The sequence below is a fragment of the Taudactylus pleione genome, unplaced genomic scaffold (genome assembly GCF_031769625.1).
Source record: "Taudactylus pleione unplaced genomic scaffold, aTauple2 ptg000218l, whole genome shotgun sequence".
Classification (NCBI taxonomy): Eukaryota; Metazoa; Chordata; class Amphibia; order Anura; family Myobatrachidae; genus Taudactylus; species Taudactylus pleione.
The window spans coordinates 3,723,750-3,747,167 of NW_028284620.1; the positions used below are offsets into that span (position 1 = coordinate 3,723,750).

The 23,418-nt window shown below is 41.2% G+C and overlaps 1 protein-coding gene across 2 annotated transcripts in view; it reads right to left on the reverse strand.

Annotated features, from left to right (window-relative positions):
• The window catches only part of SGCZ (sarcoglycan zeta), a 1,038,602-nt gene that overhangs the window by 52,067 nt on the left and 963,117 nt on the right, over positions 1-23,418 (reverse strand). For both annotated transcript variants that reach the window (XM_088478800.1, XM_088478799.1), the window contains 2 exons: positions 17,438-17,560; positions 794-866 (listed from right to left, as the gene is read on the reverse strand). In XM_088478800.1, coding sequence (XP_088334926.1) covers positions 794-866; positions 17,438-17,560 — 196 coding nt within the window. The remainder of the gene's footprint in view (positions 1-793; positions 867-17,437; positions 17,561-23,418) is intronic.

The window sequence follows — 23,418 nt, forward strand, 5'->3', positions numbered from 1 at the left end:
GTGGAAAATGTGAGCAAGAGATTAACAAGTGGATTGGGTAGGTAGCCAGAATGTTGTGAATGTTATACCTGTCACTTGCTGGAAAGGCTCTCTGTGTAATGGTCAACCTACTGTATATCCTAATCATCATCTATGATCATGAACTGATGTCAGAAGGACACAGACACAAGCACAAGGGAGAGCGACCCCAGCTAAGGAAGACAAGTTGTATGGTAATCCTATTGCTACTGCTGGTACTACTAATACCAGTAATAATTAACAATTACATTTTAAAGATCAACAGTGTATGTTTTACAGACACAATCAGTATATATATATATATATATATATATATATATACACACACATATATACATTTTATATATATATATATATATATATATATATATATATATACACACACACGCATATAATATATGTGACATGAAATTTAATCTAATAGTACACTGGGCATGCAGGGTGTTATTAAACCATCAGACATTCCATTTACTTAGCATGTGATTTATAGCATCTGGTGGGGTAGAGTAGACATCCCAGAGGTTAAACATAACATAAGTCATATGAAAAGTATGACATCAAGCACAATCACCTCTACAGCCCCTTTCCTATATCAATTTATATTCTGCCTTATAGTGGTAATCTGTAATGAATCTGTCATATGAGCCAACTGGAATATAGGAGGAAAACATTTAATAATAATGAAAGCTTCTAAGCCATCTTCTATTTCATCATCCCTTATTTTCCAACATTTTGTTATAAAAACAATGTTTTTTTTTTATTATTGTAAATATACCTGAGGTCTTGTGAGGGCCCTGCTCTTATATGTGGTGTCTCCACAGAGTGTCCAAACACAGCACCCTCTGTTCCTGCAATAAAGAAAATAACAGTAAAAACATATACCCAAAACTCAAATAGGTGTTTTAAAATTGTATTACTAGCTAACTTGTATTGAAGGGTATTGCTCACAAATGGAATGAACCATGTGCCTGACCAAACAGTAACTCAAAAGGATACGGACATGTCCTCATACATCTAGCATCATTACATCAGACAGATAGAGACTACCAACAATCAATGTTTGCGATTTGATAGAAGTAGTTTCCTTTCGAATTGTGGGTATGTAATAGTTGGCAGCCATTGGATGGAGCCTTCCGATGCCTATCCCATGGCTGGCTGCTTCTGTACAACTTCTAACCCTCCGGTCGTGGTGCCCCCAGCTCAGCTAATGTGCACATGCACGCAGCTCTAAATGCTTTTGCGCACACTAAAACCATCAATGGTTATACAATCGAATGGTTGTGATGCGATTGCTGGATTTGATGTCAGAAGCCTGGCAACTAGTCGATGCTGATATTCTGGTGTCCATCCATACGAGAGATACTTGTTGTGACTTGTGTAGTGCAGTGTACTTTTCTCCTAAATATTGCACCTTTGTTGTATCACAGCCTCTTAAAAAGCAGCTCACAGTACCAGAGATGTTAGGTTGTGACTTTTGTCGCAAAGGAACTGGTACAACCTATGTAGAAGATTGCAGCTTCAGCATAAAAGAATGTGGTGGGACATATAGCTGCGGCCGCTTGTATCAGAACCTTTTTTATTATGACTTAGGGGGGAAGTCAATTGACCCTGATAATTTACTGAGTGTGCAAATGGGCGGTAGAATTGTGCTGTAATGCCTGGGGCTATTCAATTAGAGACTGTTTCTCCTCATCCGGTAAATAAACTGTTAATTGGCTTTAACAAAAAGAATCCGGGATAAATGACCAGAGCTATGTGTTAACATGGTCGTGGCACCTGAAAACAGTCTATTTATCAGGGATTTCTTTTTGAGTCTGCTCAGGCTCGAAATAAAAAACCCTGTTAACTGCATCCTGCGGGCTGCCTTCAGGGCTAATTAAATAGGCCCAGGGGATCAATTAGCCCACGGTAAATTACAGTGGTTAACTGAATTCCCCCCATAGTTGCACACAGATGGACAAGTACCGCAAGCAGTGCAAATAAGTTTGGAGCGGCTAAACCACGAGAACTATGGCACGCCAAGAGAGGCGCACCTAGAGCAAAGGTGTATGAGGACACATCTGTAGTTTGCATTAAAAGCAGATGTAGTCACATCCTCAGATAGCCTCACTTATTAACTACTTAATATCATAAGGCATTGTGGGCCTTATATAGATGTCTTTTGGCAGTCACCTGACTTTATGCAAATGCCACTACAAATCCCTTCTCTGGTGTACATCCATGAGTATAAAAATGAAAGTACTTAGATACCCAACTTGAGCATCTGTAGACGCTGCAATACCGCTGGTGCGTCTTTAAGCGCCATCTTCAGAAGCACCATCGAAACTTGCACCAGCCCTATGGCAGATGCAGATATACTGTCTGAGTATGGCCTCCGATGTGAACAATTGAGCATTTGTGTATGCAAACACTTTAGCAACATGCCAGCGACTCTCCCATAACATGCCTATAAACCAGATCATCTGCATGCATCAGTTTAGCCACCTGTCAGTCATCACCCGGGAGTTCCCAGCACTTTTCCAAGACATTTCTGACACAGTGTGTCTCAATTGCAACAGGTTCTTCGTGTGTACACACTGTGCATACCTCTCAACCTTCTTGAGTTCAACGGGACAGTCCCGCTTTTCAGACACTGTGCCACCCTTGGCCTGCAGTGTTGTGCAAACGGGGTAAGGTTGGGGAAGCATTCGAACACTGGCTGCACAGCAGAGCAGCGAGTGACTACTGAATAGATGCTATGCGCATGCACACGGCATCTAAATAGTGTGCGGAGGAGAGCCTGCGGGCAGCCCAACTGCTCAGGGAGCGCTAGGCGTGCCCCAGGGCGATGAAAACAGGGGACATGTTGCAAGGCCACGCCCCTCCCCAATGCACTCCCTCTTTTGGGTGCCAAATTCCAAAATATGTTTGTTGGGAGGTAAGCACTGTATATAGTATGTGCCCTGGGAGTTTTTAGGTGTTTTCGAGCACACATAGTAGCAAATAATTGCCTAGTTTGCTCATGCATCTCTGAATCAGGCCATTTATGTCTTAAAGAGCAAGTCAATTAAAAAGTTGACATTGTCGAAATGTTTAATTTTATTAAGAGAGCAATATTATTTATTATTTCAAAGGGGCAATATTAAGTCATTATTAATTGGTGTTTAAAAATTTATTTTAATGTTGGATTAAACATTTATTATTTTATGGCTACATAAATGGTACCTACATCCTAAAATATATAATGCTTCCTATATCATTAAAAGCATTTTTAAACATCAATTAAGAATTGGTTAATATTGCACCTTTAATATAAGCATAAGCATTAAATAATATTGCTCACTTAGTAAAATGAAACAATTATTTTTATTTGGATGGGTTTGTCTCTGGTTTTTCATCAGTCTCTTAAGCCGATGTTTAGTAAGTAATTTGGAGTTTCTATACTCGTAATGTTAAAAACACAGATGCTGAGACTATGTTCTATTTATTCTAAAGTGTGGTTTTGTGATGGTTTCCAGTTGGTTTAGGCTTTAGAAAATCCACAGATTGTAAAAAGTTGGGCAACCTTTTAAATGGAAACAGCTCATGTCTGCAGTCCACTTACTGTGATCATTTACTTTTGTGTTAAAGTCATTGTTTCATTCTTCTCTTGAGGAGAGGAGGACATTGGCTTGCATTGAAAATCCTTTTTATGCTTTTATATTTCTAGGCTATTCATAACCATGTTCATCTGCAAAACAGTAGTCATGATTTCAATGCCTGACAACAAATAAACAGGAAAACTGTGACTCAGTTACCACTTTCAAAAAATGATGACAGAGCAACAGTATGAAGGCTACTGTATGGACTAATTCATTGCTACGAGTAACGACGTCGGGATGGAGTGAGGTTATTAGAGACAAACATGAATTATGTTGCACACCCCTAGTTATGGTCCGCGGTGTGTTGGTTTAATGTCAGCTAGTGAGGCACATGGAATTTCATGACCAAATGAGGCAAATATCTTCTATTATAGTTTTGACATTTTGCCTTTTCCTATTGAATTATAAGGGAGCAGAAAGTGTTAGAGTGAGTGAAGTGGTATTTTATGAAATTAAGGGATAGCTCAACTACAAATGTGTCCAAATACATCAGTCCTGATGCCAAATAGCCCCATTTGGTGAGATGAAAAATACTACAAAGCTCCATCTTTTCTGCTCCATAATTTGCATCTTTTTCACACAGCTAATGCGATAAAAGTACAATGTACCCCGTACCCTGTACACCACTAGTGGATTAGTGTGCTATAGCAGTGCTAAAAATATGCTAATCTGAGAAAAAAAAGGCAATAGATCGGGGACTGATGTGACTGAGCCTCTCTATCATTCTGCCATGCAGCATAGTTTGAACTTACACTGCTGCAATTGTGAGAAAAGTGCAAATCCTACATCACCAGTCCAGGACACAAGCCTTGTTGATGTGTGGCTGCAGTGTGAAAAATACACTATGAGGTGCGTAACGGACACAAATTTGTGAAAGGACACTTTTGTATTTGGGACATTTTTGTTTGATATTTCCCTTAAATTTAAGCATCTTTTACTCAAAATCTGTCAAGTGATAATAAATCAAATGCTCAGTAGAATATCTGAACATGGGTCATAGATTTCAACAGGTAAAGTGAGCAATAAACAACCTACTGTACTACGTATGAAATATAATACACTCCTGCTTGCATGACAGATTTTCTATGCTGACTCCAGTCCAGGCTATTTTACTGATTATAGTGCCTGATTCAGACCCTTCTGCTCCACAGGAGGTTTCTGTCCTCCCTGAGCTCGCCTTAGGAGACCTGCGTTACGGTATGACAGGTGTACCGCCCCAGTCAAGCTCCCCACTTTGAGCGCATCGCAACTGAGTCGATGTTTGACCACTGGGCATGCGCACGACAGAGCCGGCTCTGTCGTGCGCATGTGCGAGACCCGGCTAGCGACGGGTGCTCTGTTGCTCCGGGTCTCGCACCAAGGGGGGCGAGCTGTCGATGGTGATTGACAGTTTGCCCGGTTTGGTAGGCATGGCCGCGGGGTGGCTTCACAAACGAAGGCGTTCCCAAGCGAACGCCTGCCATTTGTGGGATTCCCCACTGACATCACCAGTGATGTCAGTGGGAGAGCTTCCGGCTCTATTAGAGCCAGAAGCTCTCTGGGGCTTGCGGCCACGAGACCCTACCACAAGGGTCTCGTCGCAAGCCCGATGGTCGCGATGGTCTTGACCATCGCGACCATCAACCTGGCCTCTCGCTATAGCTGTGGGTGGTCACCCACAGCTATGCGAGCGGCCAGGAGGCCGCTCAAAAAAAAAAAAAACGCCCTGATTCAGAGCGAGCGCTCTTTCAGATCGTCCGTCTCTGAATCAGGCCCATAGTCCAATGGAAACTGAAACCAAGAAACCACAAACCTGTGACTATACCTATTTGTAATGAAGGAATATGTTTGGAATGCTTGGAATACTGACTAGCGTTTTTTTTCTACAACTAATATTATAACCGTTTGTTATTTTATGTACAGTAGAGCACTGTTATGATTTGATACAAGACTAACAAAGTTTGGTATATTATATTGTAGCTAGGTTCTTACTTGTATTATATTGATTTTTACCAATCATAAGTGTTTCTTACTGCATATTTCATTAACAACAAAGGCTCAGTTATATAGGGATGCTTGCAATATTGAACGGAGGTCAGTAGGGTTCACCTGGCGATCTCCCTATTGCGATTGCTAAACTGTACCAACTGTTAAGCAATAATGTTATACAGTATATGTCATATATTAGTGATTGACTAAATATATTTGTAAATAAAAAAGAAAAACAAAAAACGTCTGTCTCCAACCTCTTCCGTCCACTCCGTTTTGCCAATGCAGCACCCAATTTCTGGTATAACCTAGGAACTATATCAGACACTCATCTAGCCTCCATACCTTTAAACCAGAGATGTGCGGGTTCGTTTTTATTCGGTTCTTATCGCAAGTTCGGATTAGTTCGGATTTCTCTTATTGGCTATCCAAAACACGTGACAGCCGGATAGCCAATATGATGCTGTTTTTAAAATCCGATCATATCCGAGTAAAACCGAACCGCACATCTCTACTTTAAAGATCCTTCTAAATCCCCAAACTAGGCACTTGATAACTCCGCTTCCGTCACCTTCTTTGTGTCCACGTATATATGCCCTCTTCAATGTAAGCTCTTGCGAGCAGGGCCCTCTCCCCTTCTGAGTTCTCTACGTAGTTATATAATCTGCAGACTGTAATTATGTACATATGTAACATTGTGAATTTCATAATTGCTATCATGTTTGATCACCCCTGCATAGGCAGTGTTCTACCTTATGTGCAGTGTCATAGAAATCGTATAGCGCAATATAAATAAAAGATAATAATAAAATAGTAATAACAGTGTCATATTTTCCTGCTTAGTATTCTAGAGTGGTAGCCTTGGGACAACTGGGGAAGGCAGTGGTAGCATAAATGGCAAATCTAAACATTGCTTCTTTTTTACTTTGTTTTTCTGTTATTGTTTCCCTTAGAGGAACGCTGGTAGAATGTGCTCAGAGAAGTCTTGTAGAACATAACATGTTTTATTGTTTTGAAGACAGAAGCAAACTTTATGTCCCTTTACTTTATTTAGTGTAAGTAATATTGGAAAAATGCACTTGAAAGGAAAAGCAGTATCTGTACTGGTCTGTTTCGGACTTGTTAAGTGCACAAATGTGAGGCAATAAGTCACTTGACAGACTTGAGTTGTGTGCAGTAGAGCAGAAGATTAGAATACAATGCTGTCCGTGTAGAAAATATTAACAGAGATATTAGTCTCTCATTTTGTGTTTGAGACCCATTAAATGTGTCCCCTTCTTCATCATAGCAGTATGTAACTAATGATTCAATAACGAGCTTATATATTTCAAATCAATTACAGTATTTTAACAGAGTATTATTTTTAAACATCCCATCTAAAGGATCCACACGTACATTAGACAAAAATATTTCATGCACACCAGTATACTTCTGAAAGGGTTCATACTTCTCTGTAATTTCCAACTGTATGATGTGACAACTGGAATCTACAATAAGTCAGAATCCACAATAGGCCACCATAGTGTAGTATTTTCATGGTACCTGATTTATATTTAGAATGCAAAGGGTAAAAATAGGCTGCTCAGAATATTACAGAAACACAACAAAAGGCTTATCTGATCAACAGACGATCCACGACAAAAGTCTATAATGTTTGCCACAACAAAAAAAAGAACGTGGGAGACAACAACGCATTTTTTATTGCCAGGACTTCATCAGGGATGTGGCCTCCCACCTTTGGTGTTATACTTGTATACTAGGTTCACATCTCAATCATCAAAAATTGTCCAACAACAATCTTCACTATTGTATGTGAGACAATTATATGCAATAAAAATGTAAACAATGCACATAATGTTAGCATGAAAGAGAAACATTTCTTATCATTATCATAATATGCTTTGTTGGAAAATATATAATATTAGCTTTCCTGTCTATTTAAATCATTGAATTTCCAGAATAATATGGACACTGTTGCTATGGGAACTGTTCCTAACTCAGCATGGGAAATTGAGTCTACTCTAGGTGGTAACTTTAGAATATTTTTTTTTAAAAGTGTGTTTGCCTTAGTAAAACCCGATATAGCAGTAATTTATGTGTCTGCTGTCACGTCATTTCCGGAAGGGAGTCTCTTTCCCAACTTTAGGATTGCTATTTGCAGATATACTCTTCTGGGAAACTCTGGGACTGCATTCAGGATATCTGAGAAGGTTGTTCAGAATAACTGATGATTATTGTACAATTTAACAGAATATTTTTGGAGATTCAGTATGAGTATTCTCACTGGGACTCTCCAATTATCTACAGTGACTAATGCATGAGCTAATACAATATCATCCCTAGCTGAGATGATACAGGGCTCAAACAAGGCTTCATAGCTATTCTCACAGCGACCTTACCCCAAACTATTCTTTTAGTATTTGATCATAAGATCACCGGTCTGCGATCAGTGATTTAAGTTATTTAAACGTCATCTGCACCATTTGCAAATCTTAGATGTCGCTGTAAAAGCCAAGTTATATTAGATACGAGCGATATTATGATCACTTATATTCATAATAATAATGCAGCCTTATTGAGGAAGGAGGGATTTTCCAGTTCTAAAATCTGCTTTCCAATAGCTATGGCATGAAAGACTGAGACAATTGCTGTCCATTAGCTGAAGGCAGGAGGGAGGTGGTTGAATGATATTGTCTTCCATCCAATAAGGAATACAACCCACCGATCCCTCAGCCTAACCCTAACCGTTCCCTCCTGCAATCTAACCCAAACCGTCCTGTACTGCAGCCTAAGCCTAACCCATCCCCTAGTGCCTAACCCTAAACCAAACACTAACCCTAATATTCACAGTTTAAATCTGTCGAGATTGTAACTGTCGGCAGGGATTCTGACTACATTCCATATATATATATATATATATATATATATATATATATATATATATATATATACAGTAATTACTAAAAACTAAAAAAGGGTGAGAAACAAGTGCTCTATAGTGTATTAAATTATTTACTATGGTGTGGGCGCTATATATATTATGCGTACCGCAATAAAGTCATATATAAGCTCATCAGGGTTATGTATCTTTCCTGAATCCTTTCAGGAGAACTTCTCCTAGGTGTCAATGGATAATATTCGAAGATGTACCTGTTGTCTTTACAACGGTATAACGTTTCTCCGGTATAGATGTAATATGAAAAAGGGGGGTGAAAAAGAATCCACCTCCTAGTGTATTATCTTCGATATATTCAGTGGAGAGAAAGATTATTATGCGTACTGTAATTACGTGGTTTGAATGCTCATAACCAAAGGATGATCTTTCAAACGATCATCAGGGTCACCTCTTCCAATATTGGAGTTTACCAAGATGTACCTCCCCTGATCCAGTCCAGCCCCACAATGTCTCCTCAATACAATTCAAAGTTCATGTGAATATATAAGAATAGTATGTACTCTTAGGGTATGTTTAACTTAAAAATATATTTTATTGTAACATACCACACAGTTTAGAAGAAAAAAATAATAAATAAAAAGACTTTACATACATTTTTCAAATAGGCAAGAAAGAGTGTTGGTCAGCAGTATAACCTCAACGCGTTTCGTCACTTATTACCCCAATTTGGGCATTACTGCAGTCTCTTACTCTCTGGGCCTAATTCAGATTTGGGAATAGAGTAAGATAGAGCAATTAACTATGTACCTGAACAAACCATGTGGCAATGCAAGGAGTCTAAAAATATACTTTGCATGTGGGGTAAATACTGGCTGATTTTGTATGTAGACTACAAATGCTAATCAGCGAGATGAAATTGCTCCCGTGCATCAAATGTTAAAAACACTACCATCGGATACAAAAAAATCAATGGTTAGTAACCATCAGATTCCAAAGTCCATCCGTACGCTGAACCTGCCACCCCACTTCTCCACCGTAAAGTGCTACTTCTCCAGCGTGATGTTCCCACTCAGCCATGATCCTCCTGCCCTTCCCAGCATATTCCAGTGACCAGGCCCCAGCCGACTGCAGGGCAGCAGCAGGAGGGTTGTGGTGACACTGGTGAGATGCAGGGGGCTGGAGTGAGAAGCAGGGGGTTGTGTTGAGAGGCAGAGGCCTTTGATGTGAAGCAGGGGCTGTGTTAAGAAGCAGGAGTGAGAAGCAGGGACCTGTGGTCAGATGCAAGGGGTTGTGGTGAAATATAGGATGTTGTGGTGAAATGTAGGTGGCAGTAGAGAGAAGCAGGAGGCTGTTGGGAGATGCAGGGGGCAGGAGTAAGAAGCAGGAGGCTGTTGTTAGATGCAGAGGGTGGGGTTGTTGTAAGATGCAGGGGGCTGTGGTGAGATGTAGGGGACTGTTGTAACATGGCGCAGGTTGTTATGAGATGCAGGGTGCTGTGGTGAGATTTAAATGTTCCTGTGAGTAGCTGGGACTGTTCATGAGTATATATATATATATATATATATACATTATTTTTTGAAACCCCCTCTAAAAAAATCCTGTGTTTGCCTCTGTATGGCTATATTACTGTATGTCAAGTCACAACCATCTATTAGCATTACTTATTTGTCATTTCCATTTAGACATCTGTATGACAGTAGACTTTTATAAAATGTTAAAGTATAAACAACAGATGTATATATATATATATATATATATATATATATGTATATATATATATAACGTGTTTCCCCGATAATTAGACCTACCCCGAAAATAAGACCTATCCTTACTATTGATGAATGGCCCAAAATAAGCCCTACCCCGAAAGTAAGACCTAATAAAATCTAAATTTTTCCCGGTCCCTGCACTACACTAATATGCACCCAGCTCCGCCCCCCGCATGAAATTCGGTACTAAATGAAAGAGCTGGAGGAGGCTGCCCGGCCCGCTCGGGCCGCTCCTCCACCAGCTTACAGTACCATAGTCAGACTGCAAAACAAGCATTCAATAAAGCTAGTTTTGGAGTCAGCGCGCATGACGTCATGACGTCACGGCGCGCCTCTGAAGGTGGACATCGGTGGAGCCGCGGACCGTGGAGGAAGGCGCGACTCTGAAGGTGGACAACGGAGGAGCCGCGGATTGTGGAGGAAGGAGCAGCCTCCCGATTCTTCTTGTTGTTAAGGTAAGTTGGGGAAATGGCTGCTTTCAACAGGGAGAGGGACAGGCTGAATTCAACACCGTGGTGGGGGTGGGGGGGGGCTGGAGACGCACAGGCTGTATTCAACAACAGGGGGGGAGAGAGGCACAGGCTGTATTCAACAACAGGGGGGAGGGCAGGAGAGGCACAGGCTGCCTTCAACAACATAATAAGCCCTACCCTGAAAATAAGCCCTAGTGTGTTTTTTGGGCCAAAAAAAAAAATAGGACAGTGTCTTATGATCGGGGAAACACGGTATATATATATATATATATATATATATATATACATTTTATATGAAAATACAATTTTGCATATACTAATATCAGTGAAACAATACTGTTTTTGTGTTGGACACATTTGATTAATATCTCATTCACCATACTGTACTGTGTAAGTGCTCTTTTTTTAGTGCACATTGTTTCTGTGTATGTGCAAATGCACCCAACTTTAAATATGGCCCATTATGTGCAACCAACTGCATTTAACAATGAAACAACCCAGAAATCAGCTCTTATTTTCCATATTTATTTTCACCCCTGTATCTATTTCCTTATAATCATGTCCTTATGTTATATGTCTCTCTCTGATGATTTATACAAATCAGATACTGAGCATTGTTTCCAGCATATAGAGAAGAAGAGGAATATTTATTTAAATTTAAATAATTAAGGACACGAGCAGGGCCAAATAGCATTGTGCAGTAGGATGTTATCATTTCCATGTACATTGGGCAGCCGAGATTTCAGCTACAAAGCTGATAACATTTACTGAACTGAGAGGAAAGTACATGCAGATAACCAGGGATACATTCATTTCTATTTGCTAAAAGGTAATGGCTCCATGATGCAGGCTCTAATTTTATTGCTCCCTGTCTACGATCATGAACTTTTGCTCCAAGTCCAATAAGTATTGTATGTCATTTTTATGGCTAGAATTTTATTATAATTGGAAAGAGGATAAGCAAGAATTATTTATAGTCTAATCAATATATAGTAAAGATCACAGTGTAGAAGTAGCATGCTCCACAAAGCCGATTGCTTGCAATTTAAATAAAGAAAATAAAGTTGTGGAATGGTACCAGAATAGAACTATATTTTCCCCTTGGAAATTGGTAATTTAGTAGACACAATGGAAGAGAAAACTAGCCCTAGTTTGTGTGGTTGTACATTTAGGGGCTGATTCTGATCTATTTGTACAGATGCGAATAGTGAGTTTTAGTACAGTATGTAGGTCATGTGCAGGAGCAGATTTAAGCATTATGGTGTATCTCCGTATGATACAGAATCAGACAGATCTCGCTTTGCGGGAAATGGGCTTTACGGTGTGGGAATTGGGCAGCTACTATGAGATCGCACAGAACTGTCTTGTGGCAGTGTCAAGGGAGTGTTGTGGGTGTGTAGCTAGAGATCTATGCCAATCTGATTTTTTTATATGGGGAACCTGTTTCAGACAGCATGGGGCTGGTGCAAGTGCAAATCATACTTGCCAACTCTCCCTCATTGTCAGGGAGACTCCCTCAAATAGTAGCAATCTCCCTGTCTCCCTGATTGCACCTTACCCCCATTATGTAGTGGTTATATAAATAAAACCTGAGATATACACATTCAAATGGGATCATTAGTATCATTTCCCTGCATTGATTATAAGGCATAATGGCCCTCATTCAGAGCCGCTCGTTAGCGGCAGTACGCTCGTTCCGAGCGATGTTTGCACATCTGCGCATGCGTACGGTTTTTAGTACGCATGCGCGAACCAGTCAGTGCGGCCAAAAATCGTTTGTACGCTATATAGCGAGTGCCTGCTATTTTGAGTGACAGAATGAGGCGTATGTGGGTGGTAACAGGGGAAGGTGCTTGAAAATGGGGAGTGGAGATCCGAACGCAGGCGTGCTTAAAGGTCAAAACGGGCGTATTATGGGTGTGCATAATTAATACAGCAGCGTCATTGACCACGTCACTGGGTTATTTTATAGCCAGAACTGCTCGCAAATTTGTGGTAGCAAACACCAACCACAAGAATAGCGAGCAGTTCATACGCTGGTCGATGTACTCGATTAATCTAATAAATAGCGGACATGACGTATGGTGCGAGCGGCCAGGGGGCGTTTTTAACAAATAAACGAGCGTATGTTTTGCTCGCTCGTTCAGACTTAGAGGCGTGAACAGACTGCAATTTGCGAACGGATCATTTGAATAGCCACCCCTTGTTTTTGAACGAACGACCGCAAATAGCGAACGGCTCTGAATGAGGGCCAATGATCCCTATGGCTACATGCATTTTCTTAAAAGTATCAGAGTATTTTCAGCAACACATAGCTCATGCTAACTGCTTTTGGGCTCATTTAATTTTGGATGTAAGTCAGTTTTATGACACGCCCCTCAGATATAGCAGGACACGCCCACTTTACCGCCACGCTCATAGGTGGTGCTTTCACAATGTCCCCGAAAAGCCTTTTCAAAGGTAGGCAAGTATGGTGCAAACACTACTGATGACGGAGGAGATGGTAGACAGAAAAACAATGGGCGGTGTGTCTTCCCATCTGAAGCCGCATGGATCCTGGCATTTGCCCTATGGAAACTTGCATTAGCACATGGTAGTAAATCAGACTTCTATGGTATCATGCAAATACACTTTGCATCTGAGAAGCAGCTCCTTAATCTATAAGCGTTACTGGGGCAGAAACTAATGTCAGTGATTAAACATTCTCTATAAAATGAGTTATAGTATGTTGGAATTCCATAAATAAAGGGTAATAACAATAAAATTCTGTTTCTTAGGGTTCAAAGGTGAAAAACCCTAGATAGTAAACCTGATTAGATAAGGGACAACTCTTTGTAAAGTATTGTGTAACAATTTTATAAGCTACAGTATATGTCATGGTAAGTCTCACGTGGGCATCTGTGACGTGCTTGTGAAGTAAAATTGATCTGTCTAAAAATGATTAAATCCCCTTTAAATATCTTTCACACTTGCTGTTAAACAGTCCTGCCACAACTAACAGTTAGTTCAATAGATGACACTCTAATGACGTCTGCTGTTACTCTCTGCAATCACTATCTAATTTAATTAGAATTACTGTACACCAAACAATTATCTCGGCATGGTAATTCTTTAAGAACACAAAGACACAAAGAACACAAAGAATTTAGCATGGCCAAATGTCCCACTGTTTATTGAACAAACACTGTTATAACAAATTGATATACAGAATATGCAACCATTTCAAACTAAAACGGAGAACCAGAAAACTACTCTTGTGCAATCTTTCACATAATCTCAGCCGATAAAAAGACGTAGAGATTTTGACAGTTTCTCTGTAACAGATTGATCCCTAAACACTTAAATACTTTAATTGTTTTTTTTAAACTTTGTCTTTCTTGCTTAACCCCCCAACAACCTTCATATTGATATAATGGAAAGAAACATTACGGTAAAATAATCTTATTTATAACCAATTGATCTTTTTTCTAAGAACTGTTCTAGTTAATGATTCTTAAAACTATGTCTTAATGACCTAATGGGATGTAGCAGAAATATAACATTACTTTTTTCTGCAAATATAAATAGGAAACATAATATGCTTATATTGATTCCTATGGGACATACATCATTTCTATATAGGTTCATTATGAGGGCTGAATATCTCATTAACACATACTATTTTAGTGCTTTCAGAAGTAAAAAAATGTTATACACAGGGCTTCATAAACATGTATTAGGGATGTTTTGCTTCATTCAATCAAATTTCATATATATATTATATATATATATATATATATATATTGTGACAAAAGCACTGGTAAGGTCATACACAGGAGATATATTTGTCCCATGTTTCTGATCTATATGTATTAAAACTCCAGGAAAATGTCTGTGATTGCAAAAGAGATGTGATAGTGTTTGGGCTTTAGTAAAAGGATAAGGGTTCCCTGGGTTATGGATGGAGAGTGAGGACATGCTCCATACATTAGGCCCATTTCGGGCCTTCAGGTTTTTTGCCTGAGAGTAGGCTAATTAGTACTTGCACCTGTAAGAGGCTGATCAAAGTGTGTCAAGGGTTTTACTCAGTGTCTCACTACCTGGGGAAAGAGGTAGCAGGCCTGTTAAGAGACATTGTAATTTATGACCATGAGTTTAGTGCGTATGCCTATATTTGTGGTAGGGGCATTAGGTCCTACCACTTATGAAAGAGGGAACCTGGGTGTTTAGTGTTTGTGATAAATGGCACAAAAAACCCAGTAGACTGAACCCCTGTAAAGAAAGCACATGGACTCCTCCACATGCCACTATTATGCCACCTGAATCCTCTGCATGCCACTATTATGCCATCAGACTCCTCCACATGCCACTAATATGCCATCAGACTCCTCTGCCTGCCATTATTATGCCATCAGACTCCTCCACATGGCACTATTATGCCATCAGACTCTTCAGCATGTCACTATTATGCAATCAGACACCTGAGGGTCATTCCATGGTAACTCACATTACAAAGTGCAAACAATCATCAACTTCTATATATGGTCTTCCAAAGCATGACCTGTCTCAATTTCTCAGCAAACAAAAACACTCACACAAACTCCTTTTGCTTTTGTCAGCCATGCATGCACTCGCCACATCACCATGCAACATGAGTTACCATGGAATGACCCCTCTGCATGCCACTTTTATGCTATCAGACTTCTACAGCTACCACTATTATGCAATCAGACTTATCCGCCTATCACTATTATGCCATCAGACAACTCCGCCTGCCACTATTATCCCATCAAACTCCTTCAGATGCCACTAGTATGCCATCAAACTCCTCCACATGCCACTATTATGCCATCAAACTCCTCCACATGTCACTATTATGCCATCACATACCTCCACACTCAGTTACACAAATTAGAATAAACAAGATGATTAATTTCACACACATCCTCAACTGTTACAGTATGCCCTAGCAGGGAAATATCTATTCTGTCCAGACTGCCCAAGCCAGGAGTAGCTGTATCCATGTCTGTGTCTTTTGCCGCAGTTGCATCTGGTACTTTATGCAAATGGCACTATAAAGCTCTTCCCTGGTGTACATCTGAGATGCCCACTTTCAGCGTCTATAAAGGCTGAAATACCACTTGCTGCGTCTTTAGATGCACCATTGGCGCATCATCGAAAATTGCACCAGAGCTATGGCAGATGATGATTATCCATTTGAATTTAGCCTACTATGAACTACTATTTAGCCTACTGTGAACGGTTCTGCATCTATGAATGCAACCACTATCAGCTACCCTGAGACACTCCCATAATACACATACTCTACATGCTTCTATTTAGCCACCCACATCTCACCTCCCAGTCACTACCAAGGAATGCCACATATATTTCTGCTACTGTGTGTCTAAATTCATACTGTTGCTCTGCACGAGAAACTTAGGGGTGTATGCGCGGTGCGGCTCAGATGCACGTGCATACAAAAATAATTTCTCCACTGCATCTGACATTGCCACACTATCCAATCAGAATCTGGGCCATAGTGTGGAATAATACCATGGGTTCAGGATGGCCATCTCCAATGCCGGGGTGAGCAAGTCCATGCCCTAACAGTTTCCTATGGAGAAGGTATGTGCAGCTGGGAAGTGGCAGCTGCCAAGCCTGGCTGACAACCTAAACAGGAGGCCCCAGGTCTGCCAGCAGAAATGTGAAGACCAGTACACATTATACTGGCAGGGCCCCCTGCTCTTTGCTCGCCAACCCCTTGGCCCAGACCTTGTCACCCCGCTGCCCATGCAACTGACCCCCATCCAAAAAAGCTATTTAATAAAATGCACTCACATGTATATGTATATGTATATGTATATATATATATATAATATATATATATATATATCAAACAAAAGATCTAGTTGTGCCAACCAATGTCCATAATTAAATAAAACCGTCCACCATTTCCCTTATAAAGTGCCGCTCTCCTCTTTAGCCCTTTCCCCAATTTTAAATATATATACTGATATGATGATAAGGAGGGTTGCCTTTTTAGAGTGAAATGACCTGCATTCTTCATTGACATCTCACCTCTCTCTAGGGCAGCATTTCTAATCTCCATTAAGATAATCAGGAGCAGCTCCCTATTGTCTGGCAGGGGCGGAGCTTAGTCTCTGCATGATGAAGTGGTCTATGGGAGGGAAGGGGAAAGTGCACTGCATTGGGCTGCCTGTCTGCACCCACCACCAGTCAAAGGAGTCACAGCACAGTAAGACTGGGACTGGCATATTCTGACAGTGACCCAGAACATGCATGGCAGCATCCCCAATCCATTCGTGGCCCACTAAACCCCGCCCTCTCACTGAAAGGGTCGTGGCCACAAGGCAGTGGGGCCCACTGGGGAATTACCCGATTTCGAAGCAGTCCAGTCTGAGCCTGGTCACATGGCTTATTAAAAAGTGCTGCATGTTTGAAAGAATGTCTTTCAGTGAAGGTAAAAACACATTTAAATATCAAGTACTGTAACTTGTTTGTCACGTTTTTCTCTTTTCATCTTCTTTCATCTCCCATTACCTGTTTCTTGTCAGTTTATACCCTACTGTTGATGTTTTATTATCATCTCATCTCATAACAAATATATTGCTCACATTGCTGAAGTAGAACATGCAGGTGCTTACAATAAATAACTGGTAATAATACTTCCAATATATTGTAAAATATTACCTGTGACTCTAAGTCTGTCAGCACCGATTGTGATTTCCTCCTCATCAGCTGAAAACAATGTTTTCCCGTCCTCATTTGACTTTACCTCAAATCTTTTACACTGTGCTTCCACAGCATCCGCACCTGCATTACAGAGAGAAGATAAATGCATTTAAAATAAATGCATATCGAAGTGGATTTACTAATGAACCAACAAAGTGCTGACTTGATAGTAGTTGTGCACTTAAGCTGCAGGACATTGCTTAGACACAAATGAGAAGATCTAATTCAAAGCTTATTGCAACACTTTTATAAAACCTAATAATTAGTTCAAGTGTCAGGATAGTAGGGCAAGACTTGCTACATGTTGCATATTTATAACCAAATACATAATATATGTCCACATTCTTCATGCCCATGGCACTTGATGCTTTAACGATATAACAATATAATTAATCAAAATATGAATAATCAAGGACATATTAATATTTATATAAAACATCTTTAGTATAATGAAAGTTAATAAAAAACCCAAACAACAAACTACAGGATCTGGAGGCCATTAAACTCTCAGCTGTTGCTAGTTAAAACAAACAAGCAATGTGCCCATAAACTGCTGTAACCCATTCTGTTTTTGTATGTAGTTACTATATCTCAGAGCCGTAACTAGACTTTTTGGTGCCCTGTGCCAGAAAGCGCATTGGCGCCCCCCTCATTTTTCAAAGGGACATAATGCACCCAAAAAAGGTGAATGGCCTCATGGGGAAAGGCCAGGGAAGAGATAGGGGAGGTCAGGAGAGATACTAGGGTTGAAATAAGAGGAAGCTACAGTGGCAAATGCAGGATTTCCAGAGAGGGGTTTCCAACTGCTTAATTTTAGAGCGATTGTGGCCTGTCAATGAAGAGGGCAGAATTAGTACTTAGCTTTAATAAGTTTCATACAAAGTGTATTGTGTATATTAATTCAAGCATATACAGGACCAGTGATATAGTAAGCCATTAGATGGGTCAGTAGGCCACCCTGCCTGAGGTGAACGTATTTATTTTAGATGTGGGGACCATTCCAGACTATTGGAGCAAGTTCGGGAGCCTGGAGGAACAGAAGAAGAACCTAGCACTGCCCTGGACATATATGTACATATTGGGCTCTATAGCAGTGCATCTCTAACAGTGCATGTTTTCCAGATCTTCTAGTTGGTGCACAGGTTATTTATTACTGGCTGATACACATTAAAAGATCCACAGGTAGTGCTAATTATTTCATTTGTGATACTGAGAAGAACATACAGCACTAGTAACAATCTATTATATTACTATTTCTATTGTGGTCATGGTGTGGGCTGGGGAGGGGGGTTTCCAGGCAGACGGAATCCCCCCCTGCGTTTGCCTATGAGATACAAGTGAGAATGACAATAAACAGAAATTTGACAGGCCCAAACAGCGCCCCCTGATCTATGGTGCCCTGTGCGATGGCACCGGCCGCACTACACTAGCTACGGCCCTGCTATATCAATACAGGATTGTAGGCTTAAAAAATAGCTGTGACAATAAATTGTTATGTTTAAAGTAGAGATGTGCGGGTCTGGTTCTTAGAGAACTGACAACAACTGAATTTAGGGGTTCCGAGTCAAACCGAGTTCGGAATCATTTTGGGGGTTCAGAGTTGAACAGAGTCTCGGTTCAGATCTTCCTGTGGTTCGTAACTCGGATTTAAAAACTGAATTCAGGTTTTGGATTGCATGCAAACAGGTCAAAATTATGTAATTTTAGTTGATTTTCTTTTGTTTTAAAATACAGATCCAAAACCAAAACAAGTGAGGGTGGTTTTGCAAAACCAAAACACGTGATGGTGGTTTTGCAAAACCAAAACACATAGATGAATCCGGATCCAAAACCAGAACCAAAATACGGAGGCCAGCGCACATATCTAGTTTAAAGTAACCGTTCCTGTAGTAGTTTACTAAACAATATTTAATAGTCAATTACTGATGTCATTGTTGACATCATAGGACATACCAGGCCTGATTCACAGGTGCATGTTATTGCAGCTGAGACTGCATCTTTTGCCACATTGTGACTTCATCTTTATGCTAACAGAGACGCCACCGGCTGTGGCACTAATCTGTCGCTGTGCGTATTAAGATGCACCATCGGTCGCACATCAGTCTCACCATTGGAGATTGCACGCGACCTATGGAGAAGTAGAATCTCCATCTGAACATGGCCGCCGGGTTCAGTGCAACTGCAGCAAAAGAATAGCTGATCTCTAACGGCTGAAAACCTTGTATATAATGGGTTACCGTGCTTCAGCCTTTACAATCATGCCAAAGATTTTATACATTTGTTACCCCCCCCCCATAAAGTGGTCTATGTACTAAGCCTTGGAAAGATGTAAAATGGATGGAGAAGAAGTACCAACCAGTCCGCTCTTTTGTCACTTTATAGGCTGTGTTTGAAAAATGACAGTAGTTGATTAGTTGATACTTTAGGTCTCTCCAAGGCTTAGTACATAGACCCCTTAAAATCAATCTATGCATAATTGCATGCTGCCACAGTCAAGAATCTTGATACAAATGTATTTGGCCTCTTGCTATCACCTCAAAGGCAAACATGACAGGAAAGTACCTATTACCTAGTGTGCAGCATGCCAGCTTGATGGGTAGAGATGGGCCAAAGAGTGTGGGCCTGATTCAGAGATGTATGCAATGTTGATATTTACACAGTTGAGTGATTATCTGAGCTTAACATCCAGAAAATTCCCTTGCATGCAGCTGATGGTACATGTGAACATAACTGTCATGTCCCACAATATATGTGTTTCATATACTGATTAGTTTCTGTCATGTTACCATTGCAAGGCTTTGCATCTTGTTAAATTTGTCCATCCTGGTTTTCTGTAGCTAGGGTCTGATGTCATCAGCCCTCATTTCTTCCTGTCTGTAGCTCAGTGTGTGTTTGTCTGCCATTTTAGCTTGCAGCTGCATTTGTTGAGCTCTGGCAGATTATCATCTTTTCACTTACTATGTTATGCATGATTACAAGAATATCAGCTTGAAATAAACCCTCATCTGGATTCTTCATACGTACCTTACTAGTTGAGCTGACACTATCTGACAAAGGGCCTGATTCAGACCCACTCGCGAGCGGCTGTCCGCTCGCAAGTGGGTCGATGGTGTGCACTGCGCATGCGCACGACGGAGGGAGCTCCGTCGTGCGCATGCGCGAGACGCGACGAGCGAAGGACTTTCCTTCGCTCGTTGTGTCTGATCAAAGGGGGCGTGCTGTCGATGTTGATTGACAGCACGGCCCCTTTGGTGGGCGTGCCGGGGGCGTGCCTGCCAGATGGAGGCGTTCCCAAGGGAACGCCTACCAACAGAAGCCGGCCCCACTGACATCACTAGTGATGTCAGTGGGAGTGATTTTGGCTCTGATAGAGCCAAAATCACTCCTGACCCTGCGGTTGAAAAACTCAACCGCAGGCTTCTGCTCGCAGTGGCGATGGTCGCGATGGTCAAGACCATCGCAACCATCATACTGCACGCTCGTATATGCTGTGGGTGGTGACCCACAGCTATACGAGCATCCAGGAGGACGCTCCATATTTATGGAGGTGGGCCCTGATTCAGAGCGAGCGCTCTGGTCAGAGCGTCCGGCTCTGAATCAGGGCCAAAGTCTCTTGGTGTAAGTACTGGTTCAATACAGATAAACAGAGGAATTATCTCAGGGGCCTTACACTTACAGCCTGGTTATTGAGTCAGAATAGTGAAAAGAAAGTTGATAAATACTGCTATATACACCAGTAAGCCAGTGGCAGCTTCTGCAGATACAAAGACACTTAACAAGCTTACATACAGTGTAAGAAGAAATCATCAGTGTGTGTAGCTACACACTACAGCATAGATTCTTCTAGCAAGCTGCAAACTCACTCCAGTATTATTCAGATCCATTCTACCTGTGTGATATCATGGCTGAAGGGAACACTGCACAGCCTGTTCAAGATGAACAATATCTACAATCAGAACAAGTAGAAATACTGGATCCCAACCTGCAGTCTAAATGCCCTGGTTAGAATGAAGCTTTGGAAGTCCTGAAGCTATAGAGAATGCTCTATTCAATCGGCAGCAAGATTTTCCAAAAATGTCTGGCAAGGACAATGAGAAATTCCAAGAGCTCAGTGACCTACTCTTTGAGCTCCAGCTGGCCAAAACGGATACTCACTTACCTGGCCTCAGTTACCTGGACACAGCTCATGGTGTAAAAGCCAATAGTTTCCAAATTGCCATACGGTATTCAAGAAAAGTGGACTATACTCGGTTCAAGATACAAAAGGGAAAATCTAGTCTCCTTTCCTCCCTTTTCCTATTTTTGTGAGTTTGTCAGGAACATAGCAGAATCCAAGAATGGCCCAAGCTTCTCCTACAGTGAGTCAAGTCATTCTGGTACACCTACTCCCAAATATGACAGTCCACGCTCTAACTACAAGAACCACAGAGGTCCTGTGTCAGTAAAAAAGACTGAAATCCTTCACACTCCAACATCAGCTACTGACAAGAGCTGCCAAGGTGAAAGGATTGAAAACCCCAATCGCCTGTGACCCATTCATAAGAAGCCTCATCCCCTCAAGAAATGCATTGGTTTCAGAAAGAAACCTCTCCAGGAATGCAGGGAACTTCTAAGGAAATTTGGGGTATGTTTCAGATGTTGTGCCTCTACTGAACATTTTGCTAAGGACTGTAAAACCACTATTAAGTGCATAGAGTGCGGGTGTGAGGACCACGTGCAGGCACTTCACCCATCTCAATCCAATCCTTCACCGCCTGCACATTTCCCTTCCGCACCAAAGCATGGCAGGGAGAATGCAGATCAAACAGCAAGTCCTACTACTGTATCTTCTTCATGCACTAAAGCCTGTGGGGCAGATCTTTGTGACAAGTCTTGTGCAAAGATATGTCTAGTCAATGTATACCCGAGGGACAGCCAGAAAAGATTCTAAGGGTGTACACCATCTTGGATGACCAGAGCAACCGATCACTCACAAGACCAGAACTCTTTGATCTGTTGAACTTAAAGGGGATGCTTATCCTTACACCTTGGGTACCTGTAGTGGAATTACAGAGGTCTCTGGAAGAAGAGCCAGTGGACTGGTTGTAGCTTCTCTCAATGACAATCTTGAGATACCCTTACCCACACTTGTTGAGTGTAACCAGATACCATCCAACAAAGAGGAGATTCCTGCACCAGAGGTCGCTCTTCATCGCACTCACCTAAGGCCTATATCCAATGAAATACCAGTCCTTAACAAAAATGCAGAGCGCTCACTTCTGCTCGGTAGAGACATCCTCAGGGTACATAAAGTATGCCAGCAGATCAATGGACCAAATGATGCTCCATTTGCCCAACATCTTGATCTAGGCTGGGTCATCATAGGCAATGTCTGTATAGACAAGATGAAGAAGGCTACCAGGATATCCTCATTTAAGACAAAAATCTTGCCTAATGGTTGCAGCACTCATTTTCAGCCATGCCCACATCATTACTGGGTGAAAGAAAGGCTGGACAGCAGTAAATTGCAGCATGATGTCAAGATAACATGAACATGGTCCTGTCTTGGGATGACAGTCTTGGATTGGCAGTGTTCAATTCAACGAGTGAGGACAACAAGTTAGCATCTGCAAGAGAAGATAAAGAATTTCTCAAAGTAATGGACAAATATTTCACCCAGGACGATTCCAACAGTTGGGTAGCACCTTTACCCTTTCGCTCTCCAAGAGTGAAACTACCAAACAATCTACATCAAGCAGTTGCTAGATTTTCCGCTTTAAAACAAACCCAAAAGAAGAAACCAGAGATGGAGAAACATTTTGTGGATTTCATGCAAAACATATTTGACAGAGGCCCTGATTCAGAGCCGGATGCTCTGACAGAGTGCTCGCTCTGAATCAGGGCCGTCCCTCTGAATTTAAGAGTGGCCTCCTGGTCGCTCGCATAGCTGTGGGTGACCA